General features: G+C 41.7%; 1 protein-coding gene across 2 annotated transcripts in view; it reads right to left on the bottom strand.

Annotated features, from left to right (window-relative positions):
- Positions 1-1,354: 1,354 nt before the first annotated feature.
- Positions 1,355-13,399, bottom strand: part of NEMP2 (nuclear envelope integral membrane protein 2) — a 30,450-nt gene continuing 18,405 nt past the window's right edge. For both annotated transcript variants that reach the window (XM_072979777.2, XM_072979771.2), the window contains exons 8-10: positions 6,683-6,859; positions 3,585-4,359; positions 1,355-1,767 (exon numbers count right to left, since the gene is read on the bottom strand). In XM_072979777.2, the coding sequence (XP_072835878.2) occupies positions 4,125-4,359; positions 6,683-6,859 (412 nt within the window). In that variant the 3' untranslated portion in view covers positions 1,355-1,767; positions 3,585-4,124. The remainder of the gene's footprint in view (positions 1,768-3,584; positions 4,360-6,682; positions 6,860-13,399) is intronic.

Genomic DNA, 13,399 nt, shown 5'->3' with positions numbered 1-13,399 from the left:
TAGACCTGGAACGCTGTTTACCTTCCCACTGAAATGGTACCTATTTATCTACTTGCATTTACGTGCTTTTGAACTGCTAGGTTGGAAAGGAGCTGGGACAAAGCGACGGGCGCTCACTCCATCGTGTGGATTCGATCTTACGACTGCTGGTTTTCTGACCCTGCAGCACACCAAGGCTTCTGCGGTTTTGCCCGCAGCGCCACCACGTCCCTCACAATACTGACATAAAAAACGAACTAGTTTGCACTTTGCACCTCTTTTAACATTACTTTACTTATAAAATCTATCATCTGAAGGAAGCTGCTCCAGCCTGCCCAATGGTAGGGCCTGGCCTTGTGAAAGGTTAGCACATTTCCCATGAACCAGGTCACTATCAAGCAGCAAATAGTACCTTACAAGAGGGAAGGATGTTTGAGCATGCACATGGTGAAGATGGCCACAGATGGTTTTTTTCATTCGTGTGCCAGAGTGGAGCCCCCACAACTACATTTCCTAAAGAAAGTGACAGTACTGGTTTTTAGGGCACTCATTAGAAATACTTCTAACATATTAAAATGGTTGCTTTTGAGCAACAGAAGGAGACCTCAACTGGCACAATGAAATAATAATGTTTTGAAAGCAAAATTGTAAACATTATTTTCTAAAAGTTAATTTTAAAAGATTAGGCATATCTACTTAACATAACAGTGATGTGAACTCTAATTTTAAGAGGGGTAGCCATATTGTGTTAACTCCAGGGTGTTATGCTACAAGCTCTGCATATGGTTTGGCTCTTACACAACCAATGTGAGGATATTCCTCTTAAAGACGTCTGTTTTAGCTATTGTTGGACTTTATCCCTCCCCGGTTTTGCACCTTCCTTTTGGAATCTGATTGTACATAGTTGATGGCATTTGAAGCCATAAAATGCGGCCCACAGGGCTACTCTCATAATTTATAGGCAATTTCATCTGAAGGTGGGACTGTGTTTACTCTGTGCTGAAATGTAAGTACCTGTGCCAAGATTTTCTCAGTTGAGTAAACTGTTTAGTAACTCATGTATACAATTTTGCTTCTATTTACACAACTACTTCTGCTACCATGCATTGGAGCAGAGTATTAAGGACACAGTATCTTTTGTTTTGAAGACTAGTGCTGTGATTTTTCAGAAAAAATATTGAGAGTAAAATATTGATTTTTATGCTGAATACCAAATTCTGTAGTGCTGTGGAAATCACAGGCTATCTGCCAGTTCTGAAACAGCCACAGATGATACAGGAAAGATGATAACTGCAGTCACAGGCAGGATCACAACTGCTTCCAGAACCTTCAACTCCCGTGCAAATTAATTTCATGCAAAATCACACCCTTACCCTAGAGTAGAAAAATATTTATTTATTTATTACATTTACAGCCCACCCATCTAGTCATATAGACTACTCTGGGCGGCTAACAACATATCATATAACAATTTAAAATCATAACAATATATTACTAAGTAAACAATGATCCAAGATGGAAGAAAGGAACAAGATAACAAAAATTCAGATGATGGATGGAGGGAAGGCTTGCTTAAACAGTTTTCAATTGGCATTTAAAGATACCCAGCGAAGGGGCCAAGTTAGGTTAAAACAGAAAGTTAGGTTAAAACAGTTAATTGTGAATGGCTTTAGTTTCAGCTTAGTTGGAAAAACTGAAAAGGTGATCAAGCCAGATAGGCGAACATCCCTTTAGAGTGGTCCTCTTTGTCAGGGCCAGCTGTAGCCTTAGGCAGAATGAGGCGGTCACCTCAGGGAGCAGCTCTTTTTTTTTTTTTTTTAAATTTTATTTTCAAAACTATTGGGTAATGGGGAAGGAATACAAAAGGCAAAGGGCAGTGGGGGGGAATGGAAAAAGAGTTTTGAGAATAAGAAAACATCAAATGCATAATCATTCAGTCTTACATATCAAGTATATAAACATCTAATCTATTCATGTTCCAATAAAGGTTCATCTTTCTTCTTCTTTTTCTTCTTCTTCTTTTGACTATTTTGTCTATGTATTAACCTCTTTAGCTTTCAACTTATACGTGTAATACAGCTTAAATCTATGTTATTCCCACAGTATCAGAACACCAAGGCCAATTGTGAAATATATCCCCTCTTTCACCCTCCTTTTTTCTTGAGAATGCACTCAGCAGACCCAAAATAATATAAATCCTGTTCTCCCCTCCCCTTTCCTCCCTGTGCTTGTTTTGTTTCTGCGCCTCTTTTTTCTTCCATATTTTAAAAGGGGAAACAATATCATTCAAAGTTTGCTTTTCAACCTCAATTTCCTTATCTGCTATCGCTACATCTCTTACTGGGTGGTCCTCCATCCCTTGTATATTATCTGATATCTTCATCAATACAACCAGTTCTGAGATCTCTTTTTGGTGTAATTTAACCTCTGCTACCTTCCCTCCCCTAGAGCCTCCAATCACGTCTTCCATCTGGTCAATATAATAATTTACCTGCATGAATTTTTGCAACAGTGACATCTGAAAAGAGGTTTTCCAGTCTAGCCACTGATCTGTATTTTTCTCAGGGGGAGGTTCCATTTTCTGTTTCCACTATTTTCACTTAAAATTCCCTCTCCCCTTTACCCCAGTACACATCCAATATTTCTAATATTTCACCTTACAACTATACCATATTAGCAATAAGATAGCAGGTACATTCAAGTAAGAGATGGAATCTAAAACATAAATCTCTCAAGTGTCTTTGTAGTCGCTAATATCTTCAGACCGGTTGCTTCTTTTTTTCCCCTTCTTTTCTCTTCTCCAAGTTTGTTTTAACCTTCACCCGGCAAGACTCTATTATTAGAATGTCATTTGTCAAGATCCCAGTTCAGTTCAAACCACATAGCCCCCAGTTCACAGCTCACAGTCCGTTTCTTCCTTTTACTTCCAAAGACTTCCTTCTCCTCCCCCGAACAGGGAGATCCAGCAATCAGAGTCCCGGCAATATATTATCCACGGAAAGCAGAGTCCCACACAGTCTAAAAATATATAACCACAGAGGAAAAGGGGTCCAAAGTGAACAGTTTGCAACAGAATTTATTTTTTCAAGGCCCGTCAGTTGATTCTTCAAGAGTTATTTTTCCTCCTTTAATGGAGACACGAGCTATTTCTGCCTGGCTGTTCCTTTCGAAATAACCCGACCTTCAGCTTGGGTAAAGCTGGAATGCTAGGAATGCCGCTCCTTATCTCATTTGGTCATAAATTTGCACACAATCACTTGTTCTTCATTTAATGAGGTTTTTCATAGAACAAGGGCTTCCACTTACTTTGATGTATACTTTCGCCCTGCTTCTGTTTTCTTATTCTCGGCGAACGGAGCTGTCTTTGGCTAGTTGCCAAAAATGGCGACCATCTTCGTCTGTGCTGATGTGAATTTCCAGAAGACAAATCGAGTTGCTGCCCAATCTTCTAACTTCTGTGGCTCACCAGCTGCTGCAGAAGGGTCTCTCCTGACTCTTCCTTGCCCCCCCATTTCTGGAAGGGTCCCAGACCGAAGTGGTTCTAGCTTTCCCCGGGAGCTATTCCCAAGAGCTGCTAGCTTCACCAAGACAAAACTCCTCCCCACCTCAGGGAGCAGCTCTGAGGGCATCGTGAAATGGTAGGAAACTGTTAGTCCTTAATGCATCATTACTGCCTTTCTAAGGAAGAAAGTGACATCTGAGCATCTTTCTGCTTCGGGTACTCAAATAACTTGCTTGGCCTTTGGCGCAATGTGCCATGACTTTGAGGGAAGGAGGCTGTTTGCTGTTCTGCCTTAGATGGCAGAGTATCTTTCTATGGCTGACACTCTGTGAATGGAGATACTGTCTGGATGCAAGTTTTCCCCACAGTCCACTTATTGACGAAAAAAAACCCCAAACCTACACTTGGTAGAACAATTGGCTGAGTTCAGTACTTTTTAGAAGTCCACGTCCTTTCTCCTGAATCAGTGTTATTCTAAAATAATCACTATACCTTCTCAGGACGGGAAATCAAGGAAGCAGCACTTCAGTGCTTCAGGCAAGTCCTGGCTGCCCCTTTCGATTCACAGGGAAGGATGTCCCGACCATCTCCTCCCTCTTGCGGCTGCTGTGTGTTGGCCCCCCGCATATCTTGAGCGGGCGGCTCAGAGAAATTCCCTGCCATGAAAGTGCAAACTGTTTTGTTGGGCCGGCCCTTCGCTCTCCTCTTCGTGGTTTTCCTCCGCTTCAGTGAGACCGATCAGTTGATCAGGTTCTGTCTTGTTCTCTGTGTTAAAAAGCTGCTCTTCCAAGATGGCTCCTCCGAGACCATATAGTTCATCGTGGGCAGTTACTTCTTCAGGTGACACGTGAGGAAGTCCAAGCACAAAGTTGGCAAACCTGAAGGAAACAAAACAAAGAGCAGGTGGGGAAAAGGAGAGGCACTGGGCAAGAAGCAACAGAAATACCACGAGAAAGGCAGGAATGGAAAATGTCTGTCAACCCACACGATTCCTGGTATGAACAACAATCTTGATTTTGCCTGGAGCACATGAGACAAATGCAGCCACTGTGCATGAACGGCCTGCACCAATCACCAATCCTTAACAACGGCTTGTCTTTTTTGTTATTTCTTCCTCCCTTTCATTAGTTCCTGAGCATTCCAAGTGCTTCATAAACATCCTCCTTATTGCCAACCATCCTTCAAAAGCATGGTCGGCAAAAGCATCCTTTAAAATTATAGGGTCTGCAGGGCCCCGACTTTAAGGCTTCCAAGCCCCATCTGCTAAATTCCAATGGCAAATCATACTCCCTGATCTCAACAGTAGCCAGGAAATTTCTCCTTGCTCTGCATACAGCATAGCAGTTTGCTATAGAAATTTGGTGGCCGGTAAGGAGCCCCTGTCGCTGTCCCAGCTCCTGTCAAACAAGCACTTCGAAAGCATGTAAATGCGAGTAGATAAATAGGTACCACCATGGTGGGAAGGTAACAGTGTTCCATGTCTAGCTGTGCCGGCCACGTGTCCATGGAAGATTGTCTTCGGACAAACGTTAGCTCTATGGGTTGGAAATGATGAGTACCGCCCCCTAGAGAAAGACAGGACTGAACAAATAGTCAAGGGGAACCTTTACTTTTACCTTAAGGATAAATAGCTGATGGCGTGTCGCTGAATCTTGGTGATAAGGCAGCCGACAGAAGCAAAACACTTGCTTCAAAGGTCTCCCCCTCCCCCCCGCCCAAAGCTGGTTTCAAATTTCAATCTTGAGTGTGTGGCTCACTCTGGGTAGAGGGAGAGGACAAAACCCTAAAACCCCTGCCCGCTTCTGCTGTTGTCCATCTCTGTTGTAAAGGGTTAGCTAGCATTACTATTTCCTGTTGTGCATATAGGACTTAAAATGGAGGAACTAGTAAGACTCAGGAATTAACCATTTCCCATGACTATTCAATGAGCTCATAACTTAGGTGAAATCTGAATGTGGTTCACAGCTTATTCTCTTATGCACCCAACCTATGCTCCCTTGAAAATCCTCATCCATGAGTTTTTAAAGATTGCCTTGTTTGTTTATTAAACCATACACAGGCAAAACCCCATCCAACCCAAAGTACTGTGGCGTCTCCTAGAGTAAATACATTTAGTTCCATCTGAACTTCTATGGATTCAAATCTACTTCCCCAGTCACAGGGAAAATACAGCATTTAGGCCGCAGGTTTATACACAGTATATACATATACATATTATATATACAAAGCCGTATTGAAACACAGGTTTACATGTGAAGTATCTAGAACTTTGTCTATTACGGCAGTGGTCTTCAACCTTGGGCCTCCAGATGTTCTTGGACTTCAACTCCCAGAAATCCTGGCTAGCAGAGGTGGTGGTGAAGGCTTCTGGGAGTTGGAGTCCAAGAACATCTGGAGGCCCAAGGTTGGGGACCACTGTATTATGATATGTATCGGGTTGTTGGGATGGCCAACTTGAGAAGCAGAATACAGAGACAAATAATGACACAGGTCACCTGGTCAGCCCCCAAAACCATGTATACAGCATATAGAAAACTGAAGGTTAATTAATTATCTCATTTTTTCACCTGTTTGTAACATTCTAAAAGATATTCTATGAATGGCTTAAAGTTTTAACAATCTCTATTTGAATCTCTAACAGGTAATTTAAAGTAATTTTTAATCACTCATTTATTGCTCATCTTGTTTATTTCTCTAATTACTGGAATATTTTAAATCTATTGTGACACTCATAAAGTGCCTATTGCAAATGAGCTGATCGCTGACCACATTAATAAACTGACAGACTGCATATAATATAAACCTTTATGTCAATGTGTATAGGCAGTATATTGTATATATACTCTGTATGCATACACCTTTATCTTAAATATTATAGTCCATGTGCCTGAAGAAGTGGATTAAAGCCAACAAAATCTCACACTCAAATAAACATGTTAGTCTTGAAAGGTGCCACAACATCTTGTTATGCAGAGTATTACAGAAAGACATTATAAACTTATAAACTGCCTGACAAATAAATATTGCATCTCATCTCCGCACAGGAAAGGGTTTCGAATGACAAAAGATTCTGTCTAAACCAGAAGCAAACGTAATGCTTTGTGGAAAAGTAAAACTTTTCCTTGGTATAACTATGCATTAATGTGTTTAAGCACATAAAAACAGCGTCAGGATGTCAAATTGCAACAGAAACATTCTCACTTTTGTGGGGTTTGCAGCTTGACGACTGCCACCCATGAGGGAAATTCGGGCCGACTGCAGAACCTCCGCAGTTCCTCCAAGGCTCTGGCAGTCTCTGTTTCACCTTGCTCCCGAAATTCTTCTTCAGTGAGATGACGAATTTTGATCTTTTCAGATTTGAAAAAACGAGTGGCTTTCCTAGGTGGGAAGGAAAAAAAGGAAGGAAAACTGAAGGAAAAAAGGAAAAGGGAAGAATAGTGGCATTTTGAACACTGTGCCATGGATTTGAAATACAAAAATATGTTCAAGTATTGATAGACAAAGATACCGAACATACACTGTAGACTGCAGTGCACAGAATCCATGACCAGAAAAGCTGAAGAACGTGACAGACTGAACTTAAGCAGTTTAAGACATCAACCTTGTTTTGGTACAGTTAGATAAAATTCTATGCACATGTACTTGCACATATTCCACTGAATGTCTCAAAAACTTAATATTTTATGCTTTTAACTGTAATTTATTGTATTGTACTTGTTTTACTGCATTTTATATTTGATTAATGCCCCAACTGTGTTGATTATTCTTATTTTGTATATGTATTACTTTGTTACTCTGTTGTTTCATCTGCTGTAAACCGCCCAGACTGGCCCTGGCTGCCGGATGGGGAGTATTTAAATCAAATAAATAAATAAAAAGAAAACTTATTTTTGAGAATGTTCACAATTGCACTGTAATGATAGTTGCCCGAACCACAGAAAAAGTTCCCAAATCATGGCCTCTGAAAGTTCCACTCGACACTTGGATATCAGGTCTTCCCCAGGCATTGCCAATTTCTTTTCAAGCCTTGTTTCTGATCACAAAGACTAGGAATCTGAGATGCACAGTCTCGGGATACTGAATTCATATCTCTCTGAATAAAGACCGCCTTTGGTGAGATTCTAAAATATTATAACCAAGCACACCATGCTTTTCTTTTTCCTATTTTTCACTGTAGTTAAAAAATCTTATAAAAGAAAAGGCACTTGATACCTTTCCTCCTTCCCCTAGTTATAGTAACAGCTGTGCTGTCTTGATACGGCCTCTAATATAATCTAGCAGGTAAACAGTTGTGCCTCTTGAAGGCCCTTGTACTTGAAGAGACATTGAACTTAACAATATATCCAAGTAATTTATGCAGGTCTTTGTTTGACTTCAACAAACCACACTTGTATTGTAGAAATTATATCAGTGAGTGAAAAGGTTATTATTAGTGAAACAGTTTTAGTTCACTTCTATTGCCCTTCAACTCAATTTTACAATGTGCGTTGGGGGAATTTGATCTGCCAGATATTTTGGAGTTCAGTTTCTAGAAACCACAGCCAATAATAAAGGATTAATAGGAATTGCAGTCCAAAATGTTTAGAGGGCCACATGTTCCCCACCCTTGCATTAGTTTACTACCTTCTCACCGATTACAGCTTAGCCTCTGGATGGTGACCTCAGTTTATGTCAGTCTCTGGACTGGGACCTCCCCTTCACGGATTGCTGCCTTGTTGTGGTGAAGGGGCTTGAGTAATTCAGAGATCCTATGGGCTATGCCGTGCAGGGACACTCAAGACGGACAGGTCATAATGGAGAGTTCTGACTAAATGCGATCCAGCTGGAGCAGGAACTAGCAGGCCACTCCAGTGTCTTTGCCAAGAAAAGCCCGTGGTCAGAAACAAAAGGCTAAAAGATATGACACTGGAAGATGAGCCACTCAGGTCGGAAGGCGTCCAACATGTTACTGAGGAAGAGCGGAGGACAAGTACAAGTAGCTCCAGAGCTAATGAAATGGTTGGGCCAAAGCCGAAAGAACGCTTAGCTGCGGATGCGCCTGGAAGTGAAAGGAAAGTCCGATGCTGCAAAGAAAAATACTGCATAGGAACCTGGAATGTAAGATCTATGAACCTGGGTAAGCTGGATGTGATCAAACAGGAGATGGCAAGAATAAACATTGAACTAAAATGGATGTGAATGGGCGAATTCAATTCAGACGAATATCATATCTACTATTGTGGGCAAGAATCCTGTAGAAGAAACTGAGTACCCCCCCCCATAGTCAACAAAAGAGTGGGAAAAGCTGTACTGAGATGCAATCTCAAAAATGAGAGAATGATTTCAATACGAACTCAAGGAAGACCCTTCAACATCACAGTAATCCAAGTTTATGCACCAACCACCAATGCTAAAGAGGCGGAAAATGACTTGCAGTTCAAAACGAAGCAGGGCAAAGGCTAATAGAGTTTTGTCAAGAGAACAAGCTGGTCATCACAAACACTCTTTTCCAACAACACAAGAAGGACTCTACACATGGACATCACCAGATGGGCAATACTGAAATCAGACTGATTTTGTTCTCCGCAGCCAAAAATGGAGAAGCTCCATACAGTCAGCAAAAAACAAGACCTGGAGCTTACTGTGGCTCTGATCATCAGCTTCTAATCAAAAACTCAAAATTAAACTGAAGAATGTAGGAAAAGCCCCTGGGCTAGTCAAGTAATCTAAACCAAATCCCTTATCAATACACAGTGGAACTGAAAAACAGATATAAAGAACTAGATTTGGTGGACAGAGTGCCTCAAGAACTACGGATGGAGGCTCGTAACATAGTACAGGAGGCAGCAACAAAAACCATCCCAAAGAAAAGGAAATGCAAGAAAGCAAAGTGGCTGTCCAACAAGGCCTTACAAAAAGCAGAGAATAGTAGGGAAACAAAATGCAAGGGGGATAGGGAAAGTTACAGAAAATTGAACGCAGACTTCCAAAGAATAGCAAGGAGAGACAAGAGGGCCTTCTTAAATGAGCAGTGAAAAGATATAGAGGAAAATAATAGAAAGGGAAAAACTAGAGATCTGTTCAAGAAAATTGGAGATACTAAAGGAACATTTTGTGCAAAGATGGTCATGATAAAGCACAAAAATGACAGGGACCTAACAGAAGCAGAAGACATCAAGAAGAGGTGGCAAGAATACACAGAGGAATTATACCAGAAAAATCTGGATATCCCGGACAACCCAGATAGTGTAGTTGCTGACCTTGAGCCAGACATCCTGGAGAGTGAAGTCAAGTTGGTCTTAGAAAGCATGGCTAACTACAAGGCCAGTGGAGGTGATGGCATTCCAGTTGAACTGGCAGTGCCAAAGAATGCTCCAGCTACCATACAATTGCACTCATTTCACACGCCAGCAAGGTTATGCTCAAAATCCTACAAGGTAGGCTTCAGCAGTATGTGGACCAAAAACTCCCAGAAGTACAAGCTGGATTTCAAAGGGGCAGAGGAACTTGAGACCAAATTCCTAACATGTGCTGGATAGTGGAGAAAGCCAGAGAGTACCAGAAAAACATCTACTTCTGCTTCATTGACTATGCAAAAGTCTTTGACTGTGTGGACCTCAGCAAAGTATAGCAAGTTCTTGAAGAAACAGGAGTGCCTGACTGCCTTACCTATCTCCTGAGAAGTCTATATGTGGGACAGGAAGAAACAGTTAGAACTGGATATGGAACAACAGATTGGTTCAAATTTGGGAAAGGAGTATGACAAGGCTGTGTATTGTCTCCCTGTTTGTTTAACTTATATGCAGAATACATCACGCGAAAAGCTGGACTGAAGGAATTCAAAGTCAGAATTAAGATTGCTGGAAGAAACATCAACAACCTCAGATAAGTAGATGATACCACTCTGATGGCAGAAAGTGAGGAGGAATTAAATAACCTCTTAATAAGGGTGAAAGAGGAGAGCACAAAAATGATCTGAAGTTCCACGGTCCCATCACCTCCTGGCAAATAGAAGGGGAAGACATGGAGGCAGTGACAAATTTTACTTTCTTGGGCTCCATGACCACTGCAGATGGTGACAGCAGCCATGAAATTAAAAGATGCCTGCTTCTTGGAAGGAAAGCAAACCTAGACAGCATCTTTAAAAGGAGAGACATCACCTTGCCGACAAAGGTCCGCGTAGTCAAAGCTATGGTTTTTCCAGTAGCAATGTATGGAAGTGAGAGCTGGACCATAAAGAAGGCTGACCGCCAAAGAATTGGTGCTTCTTAATTGTGGTGCTGGAGGAGACTCTTGAGAATCCCCTGGACTGCAAGGAGAACAAACCTATCCATTCTGAAGGAAATCAACCCTGAGTACTCACTGAAAGGACAGATCCTGAAGTTGAGGCTCCAATACTTTGGCCATCTGATGAGAAGAGAAGACTCCCTGGAAAAGACCCTGATGTTGGGAAAGTGTGAAGGCAGGAGGAGAAGGGGACGACAGAGGACGAGATGGTTGGACAGTGTCATCGAAGCAACCAACATGAATTTGACCAAATTCTGGGAGGCAGTGAAAGACAGGAGGGCCTGGCGTGCTCTCCTCCATGGGATCACGAAGAGTCGGACACGACTTAATGACTAAACAACAAGACTGGGGCCAAATCCATTTTGTTTTGTGTCTTGCACAGTATTGGCATTAAAGCACTGCTTATAGAAGAGTTAACATTGGAACAGAATGTCTGAAAATACATTTCAAACACCAGTACTCAGAGGTACAGTGGACCCTCTACTTAAGGAATTAATCCGTATTGGAATGCTGGCTGCAAGTCGAAAAGTCTGTAAGTCGAATCTCCATTGACCTACAATGCACTGAAAACCGATTAATCCCATAACCAGTGGTTTTTATTCTATTTTTATTCCATTTTGGTTTTTTTCTGGTCTGTGAGTCGATTCTCTGGCTGCAAGTCGAATCTAAATTTTTCAGCCAGAGAAGTCTGTAACTCGAAAAATCTGTAAGTCGAGCCATCTGTAAGTCGAGGGTCCACTGTAGATTCAGCTGCAGGCAGCTTCCCATCTGGCATCTACTCTAAGGCACAGGGGAGGGAAGCTCCTCGTTGCCCCCTTCTGTCTCCTCCTTCTTCCTTTTTTTTTAAAAAAAGTGATGCAGCGTGTCTGTGCTGCTCTAATAATCTGAACAATTTAAAAAAAACTTCCTCTGCCTTTCCAGAGGAGTGGAGGAAGTCTTTAATTTGCCAACATATCTCTTCTTGAGCCACTTCACCGTATGGCAAACTGACAGTGGAAGGAGCCTTCAGGCAAAGGCTCACCTTGGCTCGTTTCCACAAACCACACAAGCTGGAAACGGTCCAAGCCAGACCAATCTTACCGAAATAGTAAAAGCTGCTGACAGAGGCCCACAAAGGTGCAGATTGGAATGTTCTGAGGGATGGGCTGGTTTGCTGTGATCATCAGAAAAAGGAGTGAACTAATGAACCATTCATGCAAGTGAGAAAACAGTGGGCTAAGTGCCCATCTGATCACATCCTAAGCTTGAGAAAAGGGATTTCAATCATTTATAATAAGGACAGAGGGGAAATTACACAAAAAAGGAAAGCCATCAAACAGTGAGGCACCAACCCATGTCATGGCACAGGGCACATGGTCATCTATAGATCTATAGATTCCCCATATCTGATTTAAAGAACCCTCCCTTCAAGAAGAAGAAGAAGAAGAAGAAGAAGAAGAAGAAGAAGAAGAAGAAGAAGTAGTAGTAGTAGTAGTAGTAGTAGTAGTAGTAGTAGTAATACTTCAAGATATCCAGGGCAGACTTCTAGACTAGTACAGTGGTGCCTCACATTACGACGTTAATTCATTCCAGCGAAATCACTGTAGAATGAAAACGTCGTAATACGAAAATAAAAAGCCCATTGAAACGCACTGAAACCCCTTCAATGCGTTCCAATCGGCTGGAAACTCACCATCCAGCAAAGAACCTCCATAGGGCGGCCATTTTCGGTGCCTGTGCAGCGAGGAATCCGTCCCAGAAAACAGTAGGGAGCCATTTTAATTACCCAGCTGCCATTTTGAAACCACCGATCAGCTGGAGGAAAATTGTCGTTTTTGTGAAGAATCGGTTCCCGAAGCAGGGAACCGATCATTGCAAAGCGAAAAAAAAAACATTCAGACCATCATTTTGCAATCACAATTGCGATCGCAAAACAATCATCATCATGTGGTTTAGTCGTAATGCGGGGCAATCGTAAAGCAAGGCACCACTGTACTCAAATTACCTTTCCTTCCCTCTCTTTAACCCAGATACTGTTTACCTAGGGGTTTTCAATCAGAGATGTGTTTCGCTAGATCATGCTAAGACAACTGGGTGCAACTTCATTAATACAAATTAGAACTTAGACTCACAGAATAATTGAGTTGGAAAAAACCTATGAGGCCACTGAGTCCAACCCCCTGCTTAATGCAAGAATCAAAGTCAAACCAGATCTGACAGAGGGTTGTCCAATTTTCTCTTGAATGCTTCCAGTATCACAGCACTCACCACCTCCACAGGTTACTGGTTTCATTGTTGTACTGCTCTAATAGTTAAGAGGTTTTTCCTGATATTCAGCCTAAATCTGGCTTCCTGTAGCTAGAATCTATTATGACGTGTCCTGCACTCCAGTATGATCAAACTTGTTTATATCCACTCTGAAATCAACCTTCAACAAGGCTGTCCAAATAATGGTCCTTGGCTACTCTCATTCTATTCAACAGTAAGAGCAAGTAACAAATCTTACAAGATTATCTCCGTCTCAGCCTTTTTCTGCTCCTTTACCTCACAAGAAGTGTAAATAGTAAAGGTAAGAAACTAATTAGTATTAAAACAATTGTTTTTTTTTTATGTGTGTTCTAAAGAGATCTTGCGTCTTTCTACCCCCCCCCCCATGATCCTCGATTAATGTCT

The sequence above is a fragment of the Pogona vitticeps genome, chromosome 1 (assembly GCF_051106095.1).
Source record: "Pogona vitticeps strain Pit_001003342236 chromosome 1, PviZW2.1, whole genome shotgun sequence".
In the NCBI taxonomy this organism is placed as follows: Eukaryota; Metazoa; Chordata; class Lepidosauria; order Squamata; family Agamidae; genus Pogona; species Pogona vitticeps.
The sequence above is the reverse complement of the archived record's forward strand: the minus strand, read 5'-3'. Positions and strand labels throughout refer to the sequence as shown.